At 36.8% G+C, this 22655-nt stretch overlaps 1 protein-coding gene and 1 non-coding gene across 6 annotated transcripts in view; both read right to left on the bottom strand.

The window, feature by feature from the left end:
• The window catches only part of MALRD1 (MAM and LDL receptor class A domain containing 1), a 732448-nt gene that overhangs the window by 171679 nt on the left and 538114 nt on the right, over positions 1 to 22655 (bottom strand). For all 5 annotated transcript variants that reach the window (XM_028826041.2, XM_077945484.1, XM_077945481.1 and 2 more), the window contains 2 exons: positions 13603 to 13866; positions 988 to 1113 (listed from right to left, as the gene is read on the bottom strand). In XM_028826041.2, coding sequence (XP_028681874.2) covers positions 988 to 1113; positions 13603 to 13866 — 390 coding nt within the window. The remainder of the gene's footprint in view (positions 1 to 987; positions 1114 to 13602; positions 13867 to 22655) is intronic.
• On the bottom strand, positions 10584 to 10797 carry LOC114670261 (small nucleolar RNA U3). The gene has a single exon (XR_003719734.1). It is a non-coding gene; the product is annotated as a small nucleolar RNA U3 (small nucleolar RNA).

Below are 22655 nucleotides of genomic sequence, written 5' to 3'. Positions count from 1 at the left end.
AAAATAATACTGGTATCTTATCTGAAGTACATGCATTCTGAGTGCAGAAAAAGTGACAAAGAGTATCCATCTTTGCACATTTTATGGGGCCAGATTTGGTCACTTTTTCATTTGCTTTTGCACTCATAAACTGCAGTGCTGTGTGAGTACTCACTTCCAGCATTATTTAAAAAAAGACGTTTTCACAATGTGATTTGATTACAATTATCATGCTTCTACCACAGATCTCATAATGTTCTCCTCTCTTGAAAGATACAGAGTATTTTCTTAACAGTTTTGATATAAAATATTTCCAACTTATTTAGGAAATCTCACTGAATATATCTCTATCATTAATTTATATTATCCTTTAGCTAGGACAAAACCATATTGCCTTTAATGGTCTGTTATTTTATATGTCACCTAAGTGAAATAAAAAAAATCATTTACTCAGGAGAGATGTTAACAAGGGGCTACAATAAATCAGAAAATTTTAAAGCAGCTTTGATAAAAGTATAATGACAGATATATACTGTCAGTTCTTATGCTATATAAATGTTCCAAGATCAGAAGAAAGAAAAATGTTTAGAAGTCAAACTAAGGTTTAATAAATTTAGTTTTAAATATGTAACTAGATTATGCAAATAGAAAACTCTTATAAAGAAGTGGACAAAAGAAGACCACAATTTAAAAATAAAATAATAGCACTAGATTGTATAGGTTATTAGTAAATGCTAATAATCTTAAATTACATTGTGTTAAGATTACATATTTGATTTTTCTTTTCTTATCAAACATTGTATAGATCTAGCATGAGCTCATTATATGTTTATAATTTTTAGAAATGTAGCAATTAATGTCAACATTCTTTCTGCCCCCAAACCAAGAATAGAAATCCAATTATTCCATACTTGCCATTATTTAGAACCTCAAGTTTTAATATTTTCATTGTGTGCAGGTTAAGTTGCTGGTTCATATCACAAGAATATTTTAATGGAAATGGGGTACCTGAGCAGCTGGACTCATCAAGCTGGAAATCCATGCAGTCGGCAAAACCATCACAGCGCTGGTGGGCTGAGATACAGCTATTAGAGGAGGCACATACCAGAGCTCCATTAGAACAGCTCTTGTTGGCTGCAAACAAAAAGAATAATGATCAGGGATGTAAGCATTTTTTTTTTTTTGTCTCAGTGAATTATCACAACAAAATAATATGTAACAGTTTATTATATTACTCTTTTTTTAAATTATACTTTAAGTTCTAGGGTACATGTACACAACATACAGGTTTATTACATATGTATACATGTGCCATGTTGGTGTGCTGCACCCATTAACTTGTCATTTACATTAGGTATATCTTCTAATGGTATCCTTCCCCCTCCCCCCACCCCACAACAGGCCCCGGTGTGTGATGCTCCCCTTCTTGTGTCCAAGTGTTCTCATTGTTCAATTCCCACCTATGAGTGAGAGCATGCAGTGTTCGGTTTTTTGTCCTTGTGATAGTTTGCTGAGAATGATGGTTTCCAGCTTCATCCATGTCCCTACAAAGGACACGAACTCATCCTTTTTTATGGCTGCATAGTATTCCATGGTACATATGTGCCACATTTTCTTAATCTAGTCTATCATTGATGGACATTTGTGTTGGTTCCAAGCCTTTGCTATTGCGAATACTGCCGCAATAAACATACGTGTACATGTGTCTTTATAGCAACATGATTTATAATTGTTTGGGTATATACCCAGTAATGGGATGGCTGGGTCAAATGGTATTTCTAGTTCTAGATACTTGAGGAATCGCCACACTGTCTTCCACAATGGTTGAACTAGTTTACAGTCCCACCAACAGTGTCAAAGTATTCCTATTTCTCCACATCCTCTCCAGTACCTGTTGTTTCCTGACTTTTTAATGATCGCCATTCTAACTGGTATGAGATGGTATCTAGGAATCCAACTTACAAGGGATGTGAAGGACCTCCTCAAGGAGAACTACAAACCACTGCTCAACAAAATAAAAGAGGATACAAACAAATGGAAGAACATCCCATGCTCATGGATAAGAAGAATCAATATCGTGAAAATGGCCATACTGCCCAAGGTAATTTATAGATTCAATGCCATCCCCATCAAGCTACCAATGACTTTCTTCACAGAATTGGAAAGAACTACTTTAAAGCTCATATGGAACCAAAAAAGAGCCCGCATTGCCAAGACAGTCCTAAGCCAAAAGAACAAAGCTGGAGATACCACGCTACCTGACTTCAAACTATACTACACAGCTACAGTAACCAAAACAGCATGGTACAGGTACTGAAACAGAGATACAGACCAATGGAACAGAACAGAGCCCTCAGAAATAATACCACACATCTACAGCCATCTGATCTTTGACAAACCTGACAAAAAACAAGAAATGGGGAAAAGATTCCCTATTTAATAAATGGTGCTGGGAAAACTGGCTAGCCATATGTAGAAAGCTGAAACTGGATCCCTTCCTTACACCTTATACAAAAATTAATTCAAGATGGATTAAAGACTTAAATGTTAGACCTAAAACCATAAAAACCCTAGAAGAAAACCTAGGGAATACCATTCAGGACATAGGCATGGGCAAGGACTTCATGTTTAAAACACCAAAAGCAATGACAACAAAAGCCAAAACTGACAAATGGGATCTAATTAAACTAAAGAGCTTCTGCACAGCAAAAGAAAACTACCGTCAGAGTGAATAGGCAACCTACAGAATTGGAGAAAATTTTTGCAATCTACTTATCTGACAAAGAGCTAATATCCAGAACCTACAAAGAACTCAAACAAATTTACAAGAAAAAAACAAACAACACCATCAAAAAGTGGGCAAAGGATATGAACAGACACTTCTCAAAAGAAGACATTTATGCAGCCAACAGACACATGAAAAAATGCTCATCATCACTGGCCACCAGAGAAATGCAAATATTATGTTACTCTTGATGTTTTTCTAGTCTGATATTCTGGAACACAGTTCTTTTTGAAGAATATTTCAAATGCATTAACTTAAAAATTTCTGGAAGGAAAACCACATTTGCTTGTAGAATCACTTCCCAGATGTGCACTCTTAGGGACTGAATTGTGTCCTCACCTCAATGTTCATATCTTGAAACCCTAACCCGCAAAAGGACTGTATTTACAGATAGGAGCTTTAAGAAGGTAATGAAGGTCTTAAGAAGAGAGAGACATCAGGGATGCACTTATATTGAGGAAAGGCTATGTGAAGACATAGTAAAAAGGTGGCCATCTGCAAGCCAATGAGAGAGGCCTTAGGAGACACCAAACCTGCCTACATGTTGATCTTGGACTTTTAGTCTCCAGAAGTTTGAGAAAATAAATTCCTATTGTTTTAGCTATCCTGTGTGTGTTATATTCTTATGGCAGCCTGTGCTGACTAATACATGCATTACGTAGTGTTACACATGTCATCAAATGCATTGCATGAAATGCAAGCAGACACTGATCTGACTTCAATAGGCAAACATTTTAATAGCTGAGAGATGCTATTGCTCATAAGACTTCGGTTGTTTCAGAAAAGTGTCCTTATTGATGCCCATCGCATTGATGCCTATTCAATGGCTATCTAGTCTTGCAAAGCACTTTACCTTTCTTGTATGCAACTTGATTAATTTAATGATATCTGATTTGTCTATTAGGAAGCTCAGTTTTCAGTTCTAAAATTGTACTATGTTCTTCCTTTCTTTAGGATTACAACTTCCTAGAAAGAAGAGGCTGTGGTTGGCACTAAGTTAGAGCTAAATGAGAACTTCTCATTTCAGGCTGCCATCGAGTGTGAAATATGGTTCCTCTGTTTTCCTGCTTGCTTCAGGACCCGGAAGCTAAGAATTCCGGGTTGCAGGCCTGATCCCTTTTGTGGTTCTACTCTGGTTCTGGTCTGTGCCAGTGTTGATGTTCATCTTGTTTCTCAGAGTATTTAATGGGATAACTCTACTATCTAGCATTGTTCTGTGTCTGGAGCACAGGGAATGTGTCAAAGCATGAACTTACTGCACTATTTTGTCAGAAAGTCTGGATAGATTTCAAAAGCTCTAAATAATAATGGTATTGATCTATTCTTGTTTTCTAACCCTGCTCCTCTGAGTACCAGGGTTCAGCAGAAATATGTCAAAGGCAGCAGTAGATAGTCAGAACTGTCTCGCACTTAACCCAGGTTCAACAAGAACAGCTTTGTTTTCCTCTGCTTTACTTAATGGTATCATATACAACTTCTCATTTGAACATTTTACTCCAAACCTGCTACTAAAAGCTTAAAGATGATTAGTCTGAAAAATTCCTTGCACATGAATAAAGACAATGAAGTTACAACCTTTTCAAAGTAAATTATTTAAAGGACCCAAGAATAAATGTCCCCATGTATGGTTCTTATACAGATATTGCCAGTTCTTTCATAAATTATTTTTTTCTTCAAGTATAATTATGGGTTGGAACAAATAATTTATTTTATGTATCATAGATAATTGACACAATTAATTTTGAAAATGGCCCATTAAAATATATTTTAAAGTTGTACATAAAAAAATCGTGTTTTTAAGAATATGTATCTCCATTGACTGAAAATGCTGACTCTGAAAAATTTAGGCAATAATCTTTATTGAGCAATTCTTCCTGAGGTGCTAGACTATGAATTCACACCAAAAAATATTGAGCTTTCACCATATGTAACACAGTGTCTTAGAACTTAGAACGTAGAGTTCAGGGCAGAAATTTAAAAATGAATGACCAGAATCATACATAGTGATGACAAGAGAACAACAATACAGGAGTGATAAACAGCTCAAAACAATAAGAAAAGAAATTCTGTGAGGTGAAACTTAGTAGGCAAAGCATTACTGTAGAGAAGCATTTATAAAAACGAAAATTCCTTTAGCATACAGAGATCTATAAAAGCTGAAGGTTAAGATCAGAATCTTTAAACCTATTTTAAATTTTAATATTTCTAGAGAAAAGCCATTTAGTAAAGTAGGAATAAAGTCTACAGATGGAAAATCAATAAGCTTTCTATTGGTTCAGCGAGTACAGCAGGTCGCTTTTGACTAGGGAGGTTGGATAAGGAAGTAGTACAGATAAACCAAAAAAAAAAAAAAAAAAAAAAAGCTGGTCCAGGCACAGTGGCTCACCCCTGCAATCCCAGCACTTTGGGAGGCCGAGGTGGGCAGATCATATGAGGTCAGGAGTTCAAGACCAACCTGGCTAACACGGTGAAACCCTGTCTCTACTAAAAATAAAAATAAAAATAAAATAAAATAAAATAAAAATAGCCAGGATTGGTGGCTTGTGACTGTAGTCCCAGCTACTTGGGAGGCTGAGGAAGGAGAATTGCTTGAACCTGGGAGGTGGAAGTTGCAGTGAGCCAAGATTGTGCCACTGCACTCCAGCCTGGGAACACAGCAAGATTCTGTAAAACAAAACAAAACAAACAAACAAAAAGCTGTAATCAAACGGCAGAAATTGTCTAGGGTTTCAGGAGAAGACTGATCTTCAGCATTCCCAAACGTTTAAATCATTTTAGGATATACATAGACAAGATAAATTACATTGCAAACCAAGTAAACTAGGAAATAATAATCTTCAAACTCTTATAAGATAAACTCTTAAAGCAAAATCTTATAAGATAATGTCTGTTAAAAATGAAGAAGTACGTAGGCATTTCTCAGCGATATGGTAGGCTCAGTTCCAGATAACCATAATAAAGCTAATGTTATATTAATACAAGTCACATAAAATTGTTCTTTTCCAGCGCATATAAATGTTATGTCTGCACTATACCTTAGCCAATTAAATGTGCAACAGCCTAATGTCTAACAAAATAATAACTAGAAAATATTTAGTTTTTAGTTAAGCCAGACATTGACTTCTCCTCTCTAGCTGTGGAAGTCCTACATGGCATCTTTTTCCAATAGAAGGCTGTTTCATTGACACTGTAGATCTGTTGCGCAGCATAGCCACCTTCATCAGTGATTTTAGCTAGATCTAGATAACTTGGTACAGCTTCTCCATCTCAGCATTTGGTGACTCATCTTGTACTTTCATGTTATGGTGATGGCTTCTTTCCTTCAACTTCATAAACCAACCTCTGCTATCTTCCAGCTTTTCCTCCAAAGCTTCCTCACCTCTCTCAGACTTCATAGAATTAAAGATAGCTAGAACTTTGCTCTAGATTAGGCTGGAGCAGAGGGAATGTGTCAAAGAATGAACCCACTACACCATTTTGTCAGAAAGTCTGGATAGATTTCAAAAGCACTAAATAATAGTGGTATCAATCTATTCTTTTCTTCTAACCCTGCTCCTCTGAGTTCCAGGGTTCAGCAGGAATATGTCAAAACTTTCTCCATATCCACAATAAGGCTGTTTTGCTTTCCTATCATTTGTGTATTCACTGGAATAGTGTTCAAGACTACTCCAGTGTTCACTGGAGGAGCCTTCAAGAATTTTTCCTTCACATTCACAACTTGGCTGTTTGGAGAAAAAGGGCCAGCTTTCAGCCTATCTTGGTGTTCAACATGCGTTACTCACTAATAATCATTTCTAGCTTTTGATTTAAAGTGAGAGATCTGCATTTTCTCCTTTCACTTGAACACTTAGGAGCTATTGTAGTTGGCCTAACTGCAATATTGTTCAGCCTCAGGGAACGGGGAGACCCAAAGAGAGGAAGAGACAAATGGGGGAATGGCTGATTGGTGGAGCAGTCAGAACATACACGACATGTATCAATTAAATTTACCATCTTATATGGGCATGGTTCACGGCACCGCAGAACAATTACAATAGTAACATCAAAGATCACTGATCACAGATCACCAAAACAGATATAATAGTCATGAAGAAGTTTGAAATATTGTGAGAATCACTAAAATGGGATACAGACATGATATGCGCACATACTGTTAGAAAACTGGCACTGATAGACTTGCAGGATGCAAGGATGAAGAGCTTCAGTTTGTAAAAAATGAAACATCTGTGAAGCGCAATTAAGCAACACACAATAAAACAAGGTGTGCCTGTTTATTTTATTTTGTATGCACACAAAAATGTGTATATATGTATCTGATATATATGTGTGTGTATATATACACATATTTTGTGTGTGCATATATATTTTTATCATCATTATTTTTCATTGCAAAAAGCTGAGAGATAATATAAGATCATAGTTTTAAGGTTTTAAACAATATAATATATTAACATTTGTATACAAATATGGCAGATACTACTCATCTTCTTGAAAACATATATTTTGAACCCTTCCTCTATGGGAGATAGGAATTTATCCATATTTCTTCATCCAATTTCTAATGTGACTGGTAACTTGTTTTCAAATTGACTGTATAATAACGAGCTCTAACTTGTAAATGATATAAGTTCACAACTTTGGCACAAATGCAGTTGAAACACATTAAAAAATCAGAAAATAAATGTTTTCAATATAAAAAGTTTTACTTTTGTCTTAGAAAGTTAACAGTTTAGATAGTTAAAAACTGACTTTGGCTTCATGAAATTTATAAACAAAATATTAGTTTCTGTTGCATTTTAAATAGCATTAACATTATATTTAATATTCATAAATTTTCTTTTAACAGTAGGTGGCAAATAAATTATGAATGCATCTAATATTTATTGGCATCCATAAGGCAAATAACATTGTACTGAATATAGGAAAATAATCTGAGCCATTTACTTTCTATTTTTCCTTCTTTATTAATATATGTACGACATAGAATAATTCCAATATTAAGCCAAAAAATTCATACATAAAATTCATAGAAAACTCGGGTTTCAAAATGCTTCCATGAATAATATCTATTTTTTGGTACATTCTCTTTCAGACATTGTATTTTAAAATCTGTAAAATACTTATTTGGCTGAGCATAGTGGCTCACACCTGTAATCCCAAAACTTTGGGAGACCAAGGCGGCAGGATCATTTGAGCCCAGAAGCTTGAAACCAGCCTGAGCCACCTAGCAAGACCCTACCTCTACAAATTTTGTTTTAAAAAATTAGCTAGACCTGGTGGAGCATGCCTGTGCTGCTTGGGAGACTGAGATGGCGGGATTACTTGAGCCTGGGAGGGCAAGGCTGCAGTGATTTACAATTGTGACACTGCACTCCAACCTGGGCAAAAGAGTGAGACTCGCTCTTAAAAACAAACAAAGAAACAAACAAAAACAGTTATTACATTTCTCATCCTAGAAATTGGTATTCTTTCTTACCAAAATAGGCTAAGTAACACAGGGCATTTTGTGCCACATAGCTCATTCACTCAGGTTGATGATACTTTAAACAATTTATGAATGGTTCATTGGCACTACTTCCTGAAAGCAAAATTTCTCAATTGGTTATAGTTGCTGCATGGAAAATATATTTGAACATAAAGTAAGCCTATGGATGTACACCTATTTTCTAGTAAAATAAAATCTATATGCAGCAGATCAATATTTCTAATGGCAGAGAAACTATGGTCTTGGGCCATGAGAATGAAGGCTACAAGCCCTTCAGGGCACACACACCTAACATATAGCAGGATAGATATTTATTTTATTCTTGATTTAAATTCAACCAGTACTCTTATTAAAGTATCTTAGCAGTTTAAATAATATTCAATGAAACTATGAGATAATTTAATGGGGAAAGGATAATAATTTATTGTGTGTATTATGCACTCTACCATATCAATTTCATTTACTCCTCCAATACCTCCCTAAAACAGATTAATTACCATGATTTTTAATGTTGAAAAAAACTGAGGAACACTGTTGTAAGAAATGAAGCAGGTAAATGCAGAGGAATAATCTTCACACTGTTGTTGAAAAGCACTATCGGATGTTGAGATCATAGCTAACATATTTAAAAGCCAATTGCAAAAATATTGCTGATAAGGTGTGATCCACAAGTCTTAGGAATGTGACCCATTCCAAATCACCAGAAGTGGTATGCACTTCACAGGACATATCCATTACCATCGGAAAGGAGGTAAAACACCCACTTATGCCCTTTGTTTTTCACAGTTGTTCTGTCATTGATGCATAGTTTCCATGTACTTCTCCTGATCTATTCTCCACCTTCTCTCCCCATCTGGGCCCTGGAAGGCTGGACGATAAGGATACATTAATAAGCCTTTTAAACTTCTGGTGTATGATTGGATTTGGCCAATGGGTAACACCACCAGCAGATTAATATGGAGTGAAGAGACCCTTTGAGGTCAGCATGGACTAACTGCTTCCCTTAACTAAACATCTTACCATGTACTCCCTTCTCACTCTAGGCTCAGGTAACTGAACCTCCTCTCACACTCTTTGGTCTGTAGGTGATAAAAGCCCTCACTCTTACTATCTCTTATGGCTTTGCTATGCATACTATTTCTCTAATAAACAATCCCCTTATTAATATTTTTTCAACTTATGCAATATCAATAACTATTTCTTGCCAGGATATTGACTGACACAACCGCTGATGAAATCTTGAAACTCTCCTGGTGAATAGAAGATGGCTATCAGAGGAATATCAGTGAAAAGAGTGTTTCTAGTTTTGTGCTGTTCTTCCATATAATTAACCATGTTTCTTCTTTCTTTTCTTTTTTTAGGGAAAGGAGATATGTTTGATAAACACTATATTGCTGCAGTCCATGAAAAATTAATGTTTCCAATGGAAAGACAATATTCAAATATGAAGTGTTTTTAAATGTTGAACTCACAGGTTTATCTAAACATTTCTAATACTAGAAAATTTATTTCTGCAAAAATAAAGGCCTGTAAACATCTATTATTGTTGACTTCCCTGTCTAAAATTGTAAACATCTCCAAATCCTTAGTCCTACAACATTTAAACATGAGAAAGCCACAGAAATCAAAGAAACCAATTCTTTTTTCCTGCATTCCACTCCAATTACGACTTCTTGAAAGAGTTATCTACAATTGATTTCCCTCTTTGACATTTCCCATTTGCTCTTAAAAAAGAGTAGCTTCAGAATTCTGCCCTTCCACTCCATAAAAAGTTCTCTCTCCAAAATCATCAAAAACCACTTTTTTGGCTTTTTCCAATTTATATTTTTTAGGCCCTTTTTTATTTGATCTCTCAGAAACATTTCAACCTGTGAAGATTTTGAAACTAAAGGATTTTTGCCTTTAAGATCCTCAGTCTCTTGTGACCCCACTATGTCTAGGACCACATCTTCTCAGTGTCTTCAATGTCTGCTTTTTTCTAAACAGTCTTTTAGCTGTTCCTTCAGGTTCTGCCTGCCACTTTATCTCTTTCCTCTCTCTTTGATCTCATCTACACCCACAGCTTCAATAATCATATGCTGATGGCCATGCATCCTTATATTATCTTATTTTTAGCTCTCTCCTGAGCTTTATATATACACTTCCAAACACATTCTGAACATTTTCATGTGCACGGGTCACAGGTATCATATACAACACATCTAAAATTGAAGCCACATCTTCCCCAAACATGTTCTTCTCCTATTTTCCCTAGCTCAAGCAATGGTACATTAGCTGACCTGATGTCCAAATTAGAAAGTTGGAAGTCCTTCTTTTCTTTTTTGATTAACAAAAATCACTCAGACTACATTCTCTCCCTTTTACTTTCTGGAAGGAAGAGAAGGACATAATCAATGGCAAATGGTAGTTGGAACAAAGCAAGACCAAGAGCCAGCTTCATGTTCAGGAGAGAAGGCTGTACCTCCTCCTTGTGCTTCTGGTGCCCTATGTGTTCAGAAAAACTTCTCTAGTAGCAAACTATAGACGTGATCCCTGAAAGCACAGTCTTGAAAGTCACTGCTGATTCCTTTCTCTTCCTCATCACCTGACCATCCCTTAAGTCTATTAATAATCTTTACCTTAAAGTCTAATCAATTGCTTTGTATTTGAACTGTTTACATCTCCTAACCAGTCCCTCTTCCTCACTGCAATCCATCTCATATCCAACTTAAGTGCCGTTATGTAGCACTGGCATGGTTGCACGGGGGTGAGGATTCTGCAAGATGTGGGTCCCGCTTCACTCTCCAGGATTCTTTCTACATTTCCAACCACAGGCTCTGCTCTAGCAACACAAAATATGCTTCACTCTAACGACTTGTTCTCTGCTCCTGGAACAATCTTCACTTCACTTGAATCCAGATCTCTGCTTTATTCATCCAATGACTATTTGTCTTTCCAAGTTTGGCTGTGTAATCACTCCTCTCGTGAGAATGTAAAGACTCCCTAGCACCATAGAGAGTTCCCTGTGTGCCTTCTAACATGAGGTGCTTGTCTGTGTCATAGGATTGATCATATAGTATTCCTCACTTTCACTGACTAGCCTCCTTCACTAATGTATAGCACATCTTCAGCCTGAGCTCTGAAAGTGTCATATCTATCTGTCTCATCAATATGTAACATAACATGTGGCATCAGTTAGGCTCTTAATGAGGTTTGTGAATAAATGAATGAATGAATGTGAGTTTACAAAATCACATTCTAAACCAATAGGAAAGTCCCCAAAGACCATTATATCTTCACATGTTTGGTGAATTTTGACCACTAAATTCTCTTATTCTATAATTTTGTTCTAGAATTTTGTCCCCCGTCTATTCCTAACATGGGCTTATTTCCCTTTTGGAACAGAAATTCATAGGACTAGGCAAACTCCATTTTTCCAGTGAATGCCTAGCATTATAAGGACACAGTACTTCCCTAAGCTTCTCTTTAAATAGCAGTCTTATTTGAAGCCAAATATCATATGGCTATACTGAACTTAATATGATTTCTATCAGCCAAATTACATTAGAGCTCTGATGGGAACAGGGATAAGTAATTTGACAGGCTTTCTCTTTTCTATTCACCTCCATTTGCTTACCTTGCTTCTAAGAAAAGATTATAAGACCTGACAGGTTGACTTTATCTCAGAGAGAATATACAGGTAGGAAATAACAGGGAGTTGGAAAACCAATTTGTTAGTCTGAACCAGGAAAATAGTTTCACTGATTTAAGGCTAAAGCCTTTAAACATCCCAAGGTCATCTCTCTTTTCTTTCATTCATCTTTACTCCTCTTCCAATTGTTCCAAATTTCTAGAGGTCCCATACTACACAGGTCCCTGAAATAGCCCTTGCTTTCTTCCTTCCACCTTTCCTTCCCTCCTTCCCTCCTTTGCTTCCTTCCTTCCTTCTCCCTTCCCTTCCTTTTCCTTCCCTTCCCTTTCCTTCCTTCCTTTTCTGTCCCTCTCTCCCTCCTTCCCTCCCCCACTTCCTCCTTTCCTCCCTTCCCCTCTTCCTTCTTTGTCTCTCTTTCGTTCTTTTCTTTTCTTTTCTTTTCTTTTTTTTGAGACAGATTCTCACTTTGTCCCCCAGGCTGGAGTGCAGTGGTACAGTGGCACAATCATAGTTCACTGCAGCCTCAAACTCCTGTGCCCAAGAAATCCTTCCACCTCAGCCTCCAGAGTAGCTTGGACTACAGGCATGCACCACCCCACCTGGTTATTATTATTATTGCTATTTTTGTATAGATGGAGTCTCACTATGTTGCCCAGGCGGGCTTAAACTCCTGAGCCCAGGGGATCCTCCTACCTCGGCCTTTCAAAGTGCTGGGATAACAGGCCTGAGCCACTGCACCCAGACTCATTCAATGTTCTCCTCTTGTAGTTACATTTCAAACTGCCTTTTACTATTCCAAAAAGTATGATCATTAACATATAGTTTATGGACCACTATCACTGCAGCACTAATCCAAAAATATAATATGGTATAATAAAATATAAAATAAGTAAGGAAGCAAGCAAATAACTAAACAAAATGCTAGGCGTTTGGACACCACCATGATTATGTACTCACTTTAAGATGTGTGTAATTACTTCTTACCTAACATTCTTCCTTCCCTACCTGACACTAGCTTATTATACTAAAAATCAAAGGTACTGAATACAAAGCTTGGGATTTTACATGCATCTGCTCAAATCGTCACAGCCTTGTAAGTTAGGTATTACTGAATTCATTACCTGGATGACAAAACAAAACTGGTAGCGCTCAAATAACTTCCCCCAAGACTGCACACATAGTAAGTGACAGGGATGAAATTCAAACCCATGTCTCTAGGATGCATTATCCCATGAACTCCTAATGACATGACATTTACTCAGGTAACGATCCAGATCCAACCCTTAACTATATAGATCCATTAAAATCAATATTTGCCACTTGATCAAAAAGGAAATATCTATCAATATGCCCGTTACTTGAGCCATCTTCATGAACCTTTGTGGTAGGAAGAAACTCTAACTGAATTTCTTCAAACCACTTCCATAAACACGTTAATGAGATAAAAACACATAATGGCATCTTCCATATCAATGATTTGATGTAAATGGGAAAGGAAATAGATAGGTTTAACAAAAATTAGCATGACCGCAAACACGGTGTTTCTAGAAACACTAAGCAGAGGACAGATGCCTTGTTTTGCAACATAACACAGGAAGCTGTGTTATTAATGATACAATCACAGTAAGGCTCTAGAGAACTTCATTTTATCTGTGGAGCCTTCTCTCTCATTCTAAAGCAGCATTCCTTCCCTGACACACTGAGTTAGTGAAAGTAACTCACAGCAGATGAGTTCATCTTCATTGAAGTGGCAATCAGGCACTCCATCGCATAGCAGGAGGGAAGGGATGCACTCATCTGTAGAGCACGGGAACTCCATGTTACTACAGAGTGGAGGGGTGGGGCTGGGAGGACAATCCATTTCATCGGATCCATCTGTGCAGTCTTCATGTCCATCACATTTCCCTGAGAGAGGGACACATTGGAGTGTGTAGATACAAGAAAAGTGATCAGCTTCACAGGGTGATGGCTGCGCTGGGACAGGACCTAAAAAAGAGAGCAGGTCAAGTCATGTCGGCATTAGGGAATTTCCCTCCATCCAGTGTTGGGACATTACAGGTTGCATTTATTACTGTATAAAATGAATTTTGTTAATCGAAGTAAATTAATTTCCAATTAGGATTAATAGGAAGCCCACAAAACAGGCAAATGTGATTCAATAATATGACTTATCATAATGTCAGGAACATAAAAAATTATTTTAATTTCAATAATTTGGGGGGAACAGGTGGTTTTTGGTTACACTGATAAGTTCTTTAGTGGTGATTTCTGAAATTTTGGTGCACCTATCACCTGAGCAGTGTACACTGTACCCGATATATAGTCTTTTATCTCTCACCACATGCCGAATCTTTCTCCTTGAGTCCCCACAGTCCATTATATCATTATTACGCCTTTGCATCCTGATAGCTTAGCTCCCACTTATACATGAGAACATACAATATTTAGTTTTTCATTCCTGGTTTACTTCATTTAGAATAATGGCCTCCAGCTCCATCCTAGTTGCTGCAAAAGACATTATTTCATTCCTGTTTATGGCTGAGTAGTGTTCCATGATGTATATACACTGCATTTTCTTTATCAACTTGCTGATTGATGGGCATTTGGGTTGGTTCCATATCTTTGCAACTGTGAATTTTGCCGCTATAAACATGCATATGGATGTGTCTTTTTCATATAATCACTTTTTTGGGGGGTAGATACCCAGTAGTGAGACTGCTGGATCAAATGGCAGTTCAACTTTTAGTTCTTTAAGGCATCTCCATACTATTTTCCATAGTGGTGCTACTAATGTACATTCCCACCAGCAGTGTAGAAGTGTTCCTTTTTCACCACATCCGCACCAATATCTATTGCTTTTTGACTTTTTAATTATGGCCATTCTTACAGGTACAATATTTTTTAAAAACGCATCATTGACACGGAAACTGACACCTTCAAATTAAAAAAGACATTTTGATTTCTATGCCTTCAATTGGACTATTAAATCAGATTGTGCTCAAGAGTAAAGATACTTTCATGCAGTAAATTAGAAACTTTGGAAAGATGCACTCACAATTTTAGAATTTAACGGAATTGTTACAATATCAGAGTATCATTTATTTACTGTCTCTTAGTGGCCCCCACCCAGGGAATCTGGCTCTTGAGACCCTGGCCAGGTTTGAGCCACAGACGTAGAGATCTGCTATGGTTTTGTCACACTGCACTCCGTCCTTGAATCTTCACTACAGGTGAAAGGCCATGTGCTGCCATATCTAAAGCCAGATAAAATCATAGCGTAATCTAAGATGTTACACTAGGAATCCTGAAGGTAGCCTGCTTCAAATCCAACCAACTCATTTTACAAATGAAGACCCTGAAGCCCACAAATTTTAAATATCCAAAGACTCAATGCTAGTGTAATAAACTTTGGTTACATGAAACTTTTCTGCAGCAAATGTTTGAGTCCACATTAAGCCAAACTTAAAGCAGAGGCTGACTGCTAAGTGTTGACTATCTGATGTTTCTAAAGGTCAGAGAAGATATGTGAATATATAGGACTTCACTAATTGGTGATTAGTGGGATGCTTCTTACACTCTGTATTGTCCCTGTGCTAGTTAGTGAGGGACTCAACAATATATTAAGGGGAAACTATAGAGCCAGGTAACAATGGAGGCCAGTTCAGGAATGGTATATTTTGTTTTCTTGACATTTTAAACTATTTTTATTTATGGGTTGTATGAGAATAATTTGTATTATATGTAAAGATGATATAGTGAGTTCATTTAAAAAATGAGATTTGAAAGTCCCTCTCCCTCCTCACTAAACCAATAGTGAAGATATATCTAGAAGGAATTTAGACTCTGACCCTATGACTAAAGTTACGTATATGGGATACATGTGGCTGTGCTTAGGAAGCCTATGTTCGTAGAAATCAGTATATTTAAGTAGGAGATAGATAAATGTATGACTTGGAGACATCGCTATCATGTTTTAACCTAACTGCCTGAGATCACAGCAGCATATAAAATTGCAAAGTTCCAATGTACAAATTATAAATTCAAACTTTGAAAGTAAATTGGATTTAAATATTTATACTTTTATATATAGCTCTTCTAGTACCCGCCCATGGTCAAATAAATAGTTTCTCTGCAAACTTTTCATTAGATTAATCTCACACTTAAGAAGGACAGAAAATCTTTTTTTCTAAAGTATTTTATGTATGAAACTTTCATCTTTACGAGCTCACCAAAGGTCGAAAAGGTTTAACAAATTCTTTGCATGTAACAAGAATCTAGAACCAACTTTAGTAATATATCTATGACTTAGCTAAGTCTTAAAAAAATGAGGAAAGTAATGTCTCTATTTGAAAACAAACACAGACTTCTTATGTTTCCCAGTTCCTATTCAGAATGATGTGTGTGTGTGTGTGTGTGTGTGTGTTTCTCTATATTTTTTTCTTACAGTGGATATGCAAAAATAAAAATTTCTCCTTTTGGAGGTAGCCATTGCATTAAATGTCAAATTTTTTTTTATTGAATGATACTCAGAACTCACTTGTTCTAGACCCTTCTTTTCAAAGACTCTGTTGGGCTTGTCCTGCCTATAGTGCATACTGGCTTGTTGCCCGGCTTCCTCCATCCACATCAAGGTGTCCATTCCCCCAGCTGCTGGGAGGTTGCCAGATGACAGCTCATGTTTGAGTCAGGCTCCAGGAATTGCCCTCCAGAGTTACACCACCTCCTGGGAACAGCTCCATTCATTGACCGGTGAGTTGGAGATAAGATGGTCTAGGCCCTATGCCTCAAGGTAAGACATCTACAAAGAGCCAGTGCAGCTCCAGAGCTCCCCATGGTATCAGTGGAGGCTCTCACTGCACTTGCATCACAGCTAAACCCCACCTGCCACCAGGCAGATGCCCAGTTCTGTTTCCTCCCCTCCTTTGCAGGGATGTTCCTGAGACAATTTCTAAGAAATCTCTGTTTTAGAGTGTGCCTTAAAGTCAGCTTCCCAGAGAACCTCACTTGTAACACTCTCCAAACATAAAAATGAATCTAGTTTAAATTAAATCTGCTCTGAATTGCTCCTCAAATTTTCTAAAGAAATATTTCTGATGTAGGGAGAACATGACTTTGCTTCCTATGGAGAGTCTAGGTAGTCTCTTAGCCAAGAGCAGTCCTTCATTCACTCCATATTTATTTTGTCTCTTGTTTTAACCTAATGAAAACTCTGTATTCTACTATAAATCCATACTTTTTGATATAAGTGGTTTCCTTTAGGTAATCAAATAAACTAATTCTCCTGGAAGATGTACTATGTTTATCTTTCGACTTGGATGCACTCTGCCATATACATGCTTTAAGAAGTGTGGCTAGATGGTCATGGTGGCTCATGCCTGTAATCCCAACAGTTTGGAGGCTGAGGCAGGCAGATCATCTGAGGTCAGGAGTTTGAGATCAGCCTGGCCAACGTGGTGAAACCCCGTCTCTTCTAAAAATACAAAAATTAGCCTGGCGTGGTGGCACACGCCTGTAATCCAGCAACTCAGGAGGCTCAGGCAATCGATTTGCTTGAAACCGGGAGGCAAAGGTTGCAGTGAGCTCAGACAGTGCAACTGCACTCCTGCCTGGACAACAAGAGCAAAACTTTGTTGAAAGAAAGAAAAAAAGAAAGAGAAAGAGAGAGAAAGGGAGAAAGGGAGAAAGAAAAGAAAGAAAGAAAGAAAGAAAGAAAGAAAGAAAGAAAGAAAGAAAGAAAGAAAGAAAGAGGAAGGAAGGAAGGAAGGAAGGAAGGAAGGAAGGAAGGAAGGAAGGAAGGAAGGAAGGGAGGGAGGGAGGGAGGGAGGGAGGGAGGGAGGGAGGGAGGGAAGGAAGGAAGGAAGGAAGGAAGGAAGGAAGGAAGGAAGGAAGGAAGGAAGGAGGGAGGCCGGGAAAGAGGGAGGGAGGCAGGGAGGGAGGGAGGAAGGGAGGGAGGAATTAACCATAAAGTGTATCTCATGTTGCAGTTTGCAGTTGATTTATTCTTTATATTTTGGAGCTGATAATAATATACAATTCCTTTAACTCTGTAAAATAAGAACAACATTCGTTGTTCTCTTTTTAATACTCTGAAAAACCTCAGCACTACCTTAAATGCATGTTACTAGTGAAAGAAGCCAATGTGAAAAGGCTACACGCTGTCTGATTTCGAAGATATGACATTCTAGAAAAGGCAAAATTATGGAGACAGGAAAAAGATCTGCCAGGAATTATGGGGTGGGAGATAGGGCAAGGAGGAATGAAAAAGTAGAGCACAGGAGATTTTCAGGGCCGTGAAACTAACTATATGTATTGTATTATAATGCTGGATACATATCATTGTATGTTTGTCAAAATCCGTAGAACTTTCAACACAAAGAGTGAAACTTAATGTATACTATGGACTTGGGGTGACCACAATGTGCCAAAGTAGGTTCATCTCATTGACTGTAACAAATGTACCACTCTGGTGCAGCATGTTAATAGCGGGGAAGACGATGAGGGTGGGGGCAGGGAGTATATGTGAAATTTTCTTCTCAATTCTGCTGTGAACCTAAAACTGCTGTAGAATATAAAGTATACATATACACACACAGAGAGACATACACACACTGTATATATACATGTATTAGCTTTGATATATAAAAATAGCAATATTGGTGGTGAGATATCTATCTATAGATCTGTCTTATGAAAATTTGAGGAGCAATTCAGAGGAGATTTAATTTAAACTAGATTCATTTAGAGTGTTATAAGTCAGGTTCCCTGGGAAGCTGACTTTAAGGTACACTCCAAATCAGAGATTTCATAGAAGTTCTCTCAGGAACATCCCTGCAAAGGCATAAGACAGATCTATAGATAGATATCTCACTACCTATATATATATATATATATATATAAAATGAATATATACACATATAAAATATATACATATATAAAATATGTCTATATATATTATATATATCACCACCAATATTCCTTAGAACCTACATTGTAACCAACACCTAATATTTGGTGATTCTCTTAAAATTTCTATGTTCTAATTTCTCCAAATTTATTTGAGAATGTAGCAATCCAGCAAGTAAATGCATAACACTTTGATAAATGTACTGTGCCTTGATCAAGCACATTGATCCATTTCTTACTATGCCCAGTGAGCTGCTTGGTCAGGTTGCTAAAAACCAATGGCATTGAGGTGCAAGGCTGGTGACTGTGCAAGGGAAATGCTTTCAGGTCGGTCCCAACAGTAGTTAGCCTCCTTGGAAATTCATGTTGTCGTTCATTACGTGAGACAGTTACTGTGCGGAAGAGCCTAACATGCTCAGTGCAAAAATAAAACTTAGATCAGGAAAGCAAATGAAAATAGTACATTCTGTGTTGATAGTGTCGTTTGCGTATTCCCCAAAGAGTACCATCAGAAAGGATGAAGGGATGTACAAAAGAAATGTAGAGGGGCACTCAGAAATGTTGGTGACTGTGATGGAGGGAAAGAGATGAGAAAATAAAGACATTCCAAGAAAACGCTGATTCATCTTGACAAGATGACTCATTATATATCTTAAGGGTGTTTGTTTGTTTGTTTTTGTTAAGTCAACAGTTTTCAAGCTACATCTGATTAGGGGTATTATACAGACCTAATGCTGGGGTGAGAAGAACAAAGAGATTCATATGAAAGCTTAGTTTATATGCTTTAGGGAGTGTTTCTCAAAAGGAGGATCCCAAGTTTCAAGTGTGTTGGAATCAGCAATAAAGTGTATCTCATGCCATTGTTTGCAACTGATTTATTCTTTGTATATTGGAGCTGATTCAAGGCTGTTCCAGCAATAAAGTTACTCTCACTCACTTGTACGCCACCAAATATGCTTCCTTCAGTAAGGAATAAGGGTGTGCATTCACAGCTATATATACAGCTACACATATTTAGACATATTTTATTTATATATACTAATATTGGTACACATAAATACCAACATTGGTATTGAGCTATCTTCTATCTATCTGTCTGTCTGTCTATCTATCTTGTACCAATATCCCTTACAACATATATTTCAGTCTGTACATCATATTTGATACTTTTCTCTTAAAATTTTAATTTTTTAATTTCTCTGAATCCCTTTTAATATGCAGTAATCCAATGCCTAAAATGTACAATAAAATGTTTACCCTGAAATTGTACATTATTCAATATATACAATTTCACTCTCTTGTCTTTACATTGTGCAACTAATGTGACAAGCACATAAACATCAGCTAGCATGGGTTTCAGCAGAAAACAGGTTAAGAAATGTTGCTTTGGGCCAGGCGCAGTGGCTCACGCCTATAATCCCAGCACTTTGGGAGGCTGAGGTAGGTGGATGACTTGAGGTCAGCAGTTCCAGATCAGCCTGGCCAACGTGGTGAAACCCTATCTCTACTAAAAATACAAAAATTAGCCAGGCATGGTGCCGTGCACCTGTAATCCAAGCTACTCAGGAGGCTGAGGTGAGAGAATCACTGGAACTCAAGAGGTGGAGACTGCAGTGAGCAGAGATCACGCCATTGCACTCCAGCCTGGGTGACAGAGCGAGACTCCATCTCTAAATAAATGAATAAATAAGAAATATTGCTTTAGAATTTAGGGAATTAGTGTACAAATTAGTTTTGAGAAAAAGGATTCTGAAGCAACAGAAAATCCCACAATCAAAGCTATACTTGGGCTTTGTCAGGAAATTGTAATTATATTACTATTATAGCATCTTCACCAGGCCTTTACTCATGTTTTGCTCAAAATTGTGACTCAAATAGAGCTTGGACACTCCAAATCATATTGGACAAGTTTTAACCTATCTTTGAGAATACACTGACATCCTAGTGCCCAACAGAGTAAATGGCATGAGGTATGTGTTCAATCAACATTTCTTACATTGATGAATAATACATCAATGGTTTAAATAGGAATTATACTTTTCTTGATAATTAATATGAAGTTAGATAATCAAAATGGATGAACTGAAGAATTCTTTCATTGACTTCATTGACTCTTTCCATGGACTAAATCATAAGTAGTAAAAGGATAGATTAACAATACAGAAACTGGAAAGCTCTTTAAAAAACAAACTTTCTAATATATTTGAATATAAACTTATATTTAAGTAAAGAATTCTGTCATTTATTTCATATGCATCCTACAGGTCTTTACCAATTGCTTCAGAAGTTTTATGTGATTTTACATAAAGGACTTTTGCAAATGATGTTGTATATGCATGCATATATATATATATGTATATATGTGTGTGTATATATATATATGAATAAACCTGCCATTTTTGTTTCCTATAGATCTTATAAGAGAGCAAAAGAAAATATTTAAGAAAAGAAAAACACCTAGGATAAGGGATTTAGGAACTGGCATTTAGGAACTTCGACATTCGTAGTAACCAAGACATGTCTCTGATTACCATCACTTCACTTTGTGCTATGCAGACAGTTCCAATCCCTGACATTGTGGGTGTTTCTTTGTCCTCCACAAGACGTTAAGTTTCATTGTTCATTTAATGTTTGCATAGCAGTAGAAACATATTTCTTATAGCAATAAAAATTATTTCACACTGATAATTTGCAGTGAAAGTCAATGAAATGTTCTCATGAATTTCATACAAGTTCCATAAAAGCTTAAAGTGCCCAAGGATAATCTGATGGATTTTTATCTTTATGATTAATATGTTTAGAGAAAAGGAAAATTGTCTGTCTTGAAAGAAAAATGATATGCACGTAGAACTTCAGTTTTAAAGGGCAGAAATTATGTTGTTGCCAAATATTGTCATACTCAGTGATAGACAGTAAAAATGCTCATTGTAAAATATAATACACCTGTTACAAATGGGTAATTGTCTCTGGGAGGCATTTTATTAACAGCATTCAAAAAGATTACAAAAAAAAATCTATGAGGGGAAACTATTATAATTTAGTAGCTGCAATTATAAGTACTCTTGTTTTCACGTTATTGTGAATTATAACTGTGGTTATGTCTCCATAAGAGCCCCTCATAAAGTATACAAATATTAATTTCTTCTTTAGTTTAAAAAATCATCCTCTGTAATGGGGACAGAGAAAAGAATAATTTGATCTTATTTCATTTCCATATATTTAACAGCTTAAATATTCCTAGAAAGATGGAACATGACCTCTATTTGTCTAAAGACTCAGAAAGTCCTGGCATGTGAGGAAAAGTACACAGAGTGCATGTAGTAAAAGAAATCAAGAAGGCTCGTTTGGCCATGACCAAAAAGTCAAAAGCCAGACAGAGAGACAAGAGTGAAGAAAATGGAGAACTTTCCAGAACTTACGTCCAATGTGGAAGCTAACAAGTATCTGAGAAGAGATGCCAACTACAAAGTGATAATTATTTTCAAAGTGAATAACTGCAGCTAGTTAAGGCCAAAGCTAAATAAAATCAACATAGGAGGGAGCTGGAAAAAATTCAAACTTAACACAAACATAAATGCACATATGTATGTATATGTTATTTGTACAAATATGTGTGCATGCATCCAGAGGCAGGTTACCTGAAAGCAGGAAGCTACTCACTAATAATAGAGGAGTTTTGGAGAAGATAGCCAGGCAGTGAATGATGGGCAACGTCATTCAGAGGAAAGATGAGATGGAGGTGGAGAAGTGAAAACCCTATTATCAGAGTCCTTCCTTTCCCCCAGCACATAAAGAGGCTGCAGACTTGAAAGAAAATAGGATCTGAAGAAACAGAATGTCTTAAGAGGCCCCAAAAGAGTTATCGCTTTTAC

Source organism: Macaca mulatta, chromosome 9 (assembly GCF_049350105.2).
Source record: "Macaca mulatta isolate MMU2019108-1 chromosome 9, T2T-MMU8v2.0, whole genome shotgun sequence".
Lineage (NCBI taxonomy): Eukaryota > Metazoa > Chordata > Mammalia > Primates > Cercopithecidae > Macaca > Macaca mulatta.
The sequence above is the reverse complement of the archived record's forward strand: the minus strand, read 5'-3'. Positions and strand labels throughout refer to the sequence as shown.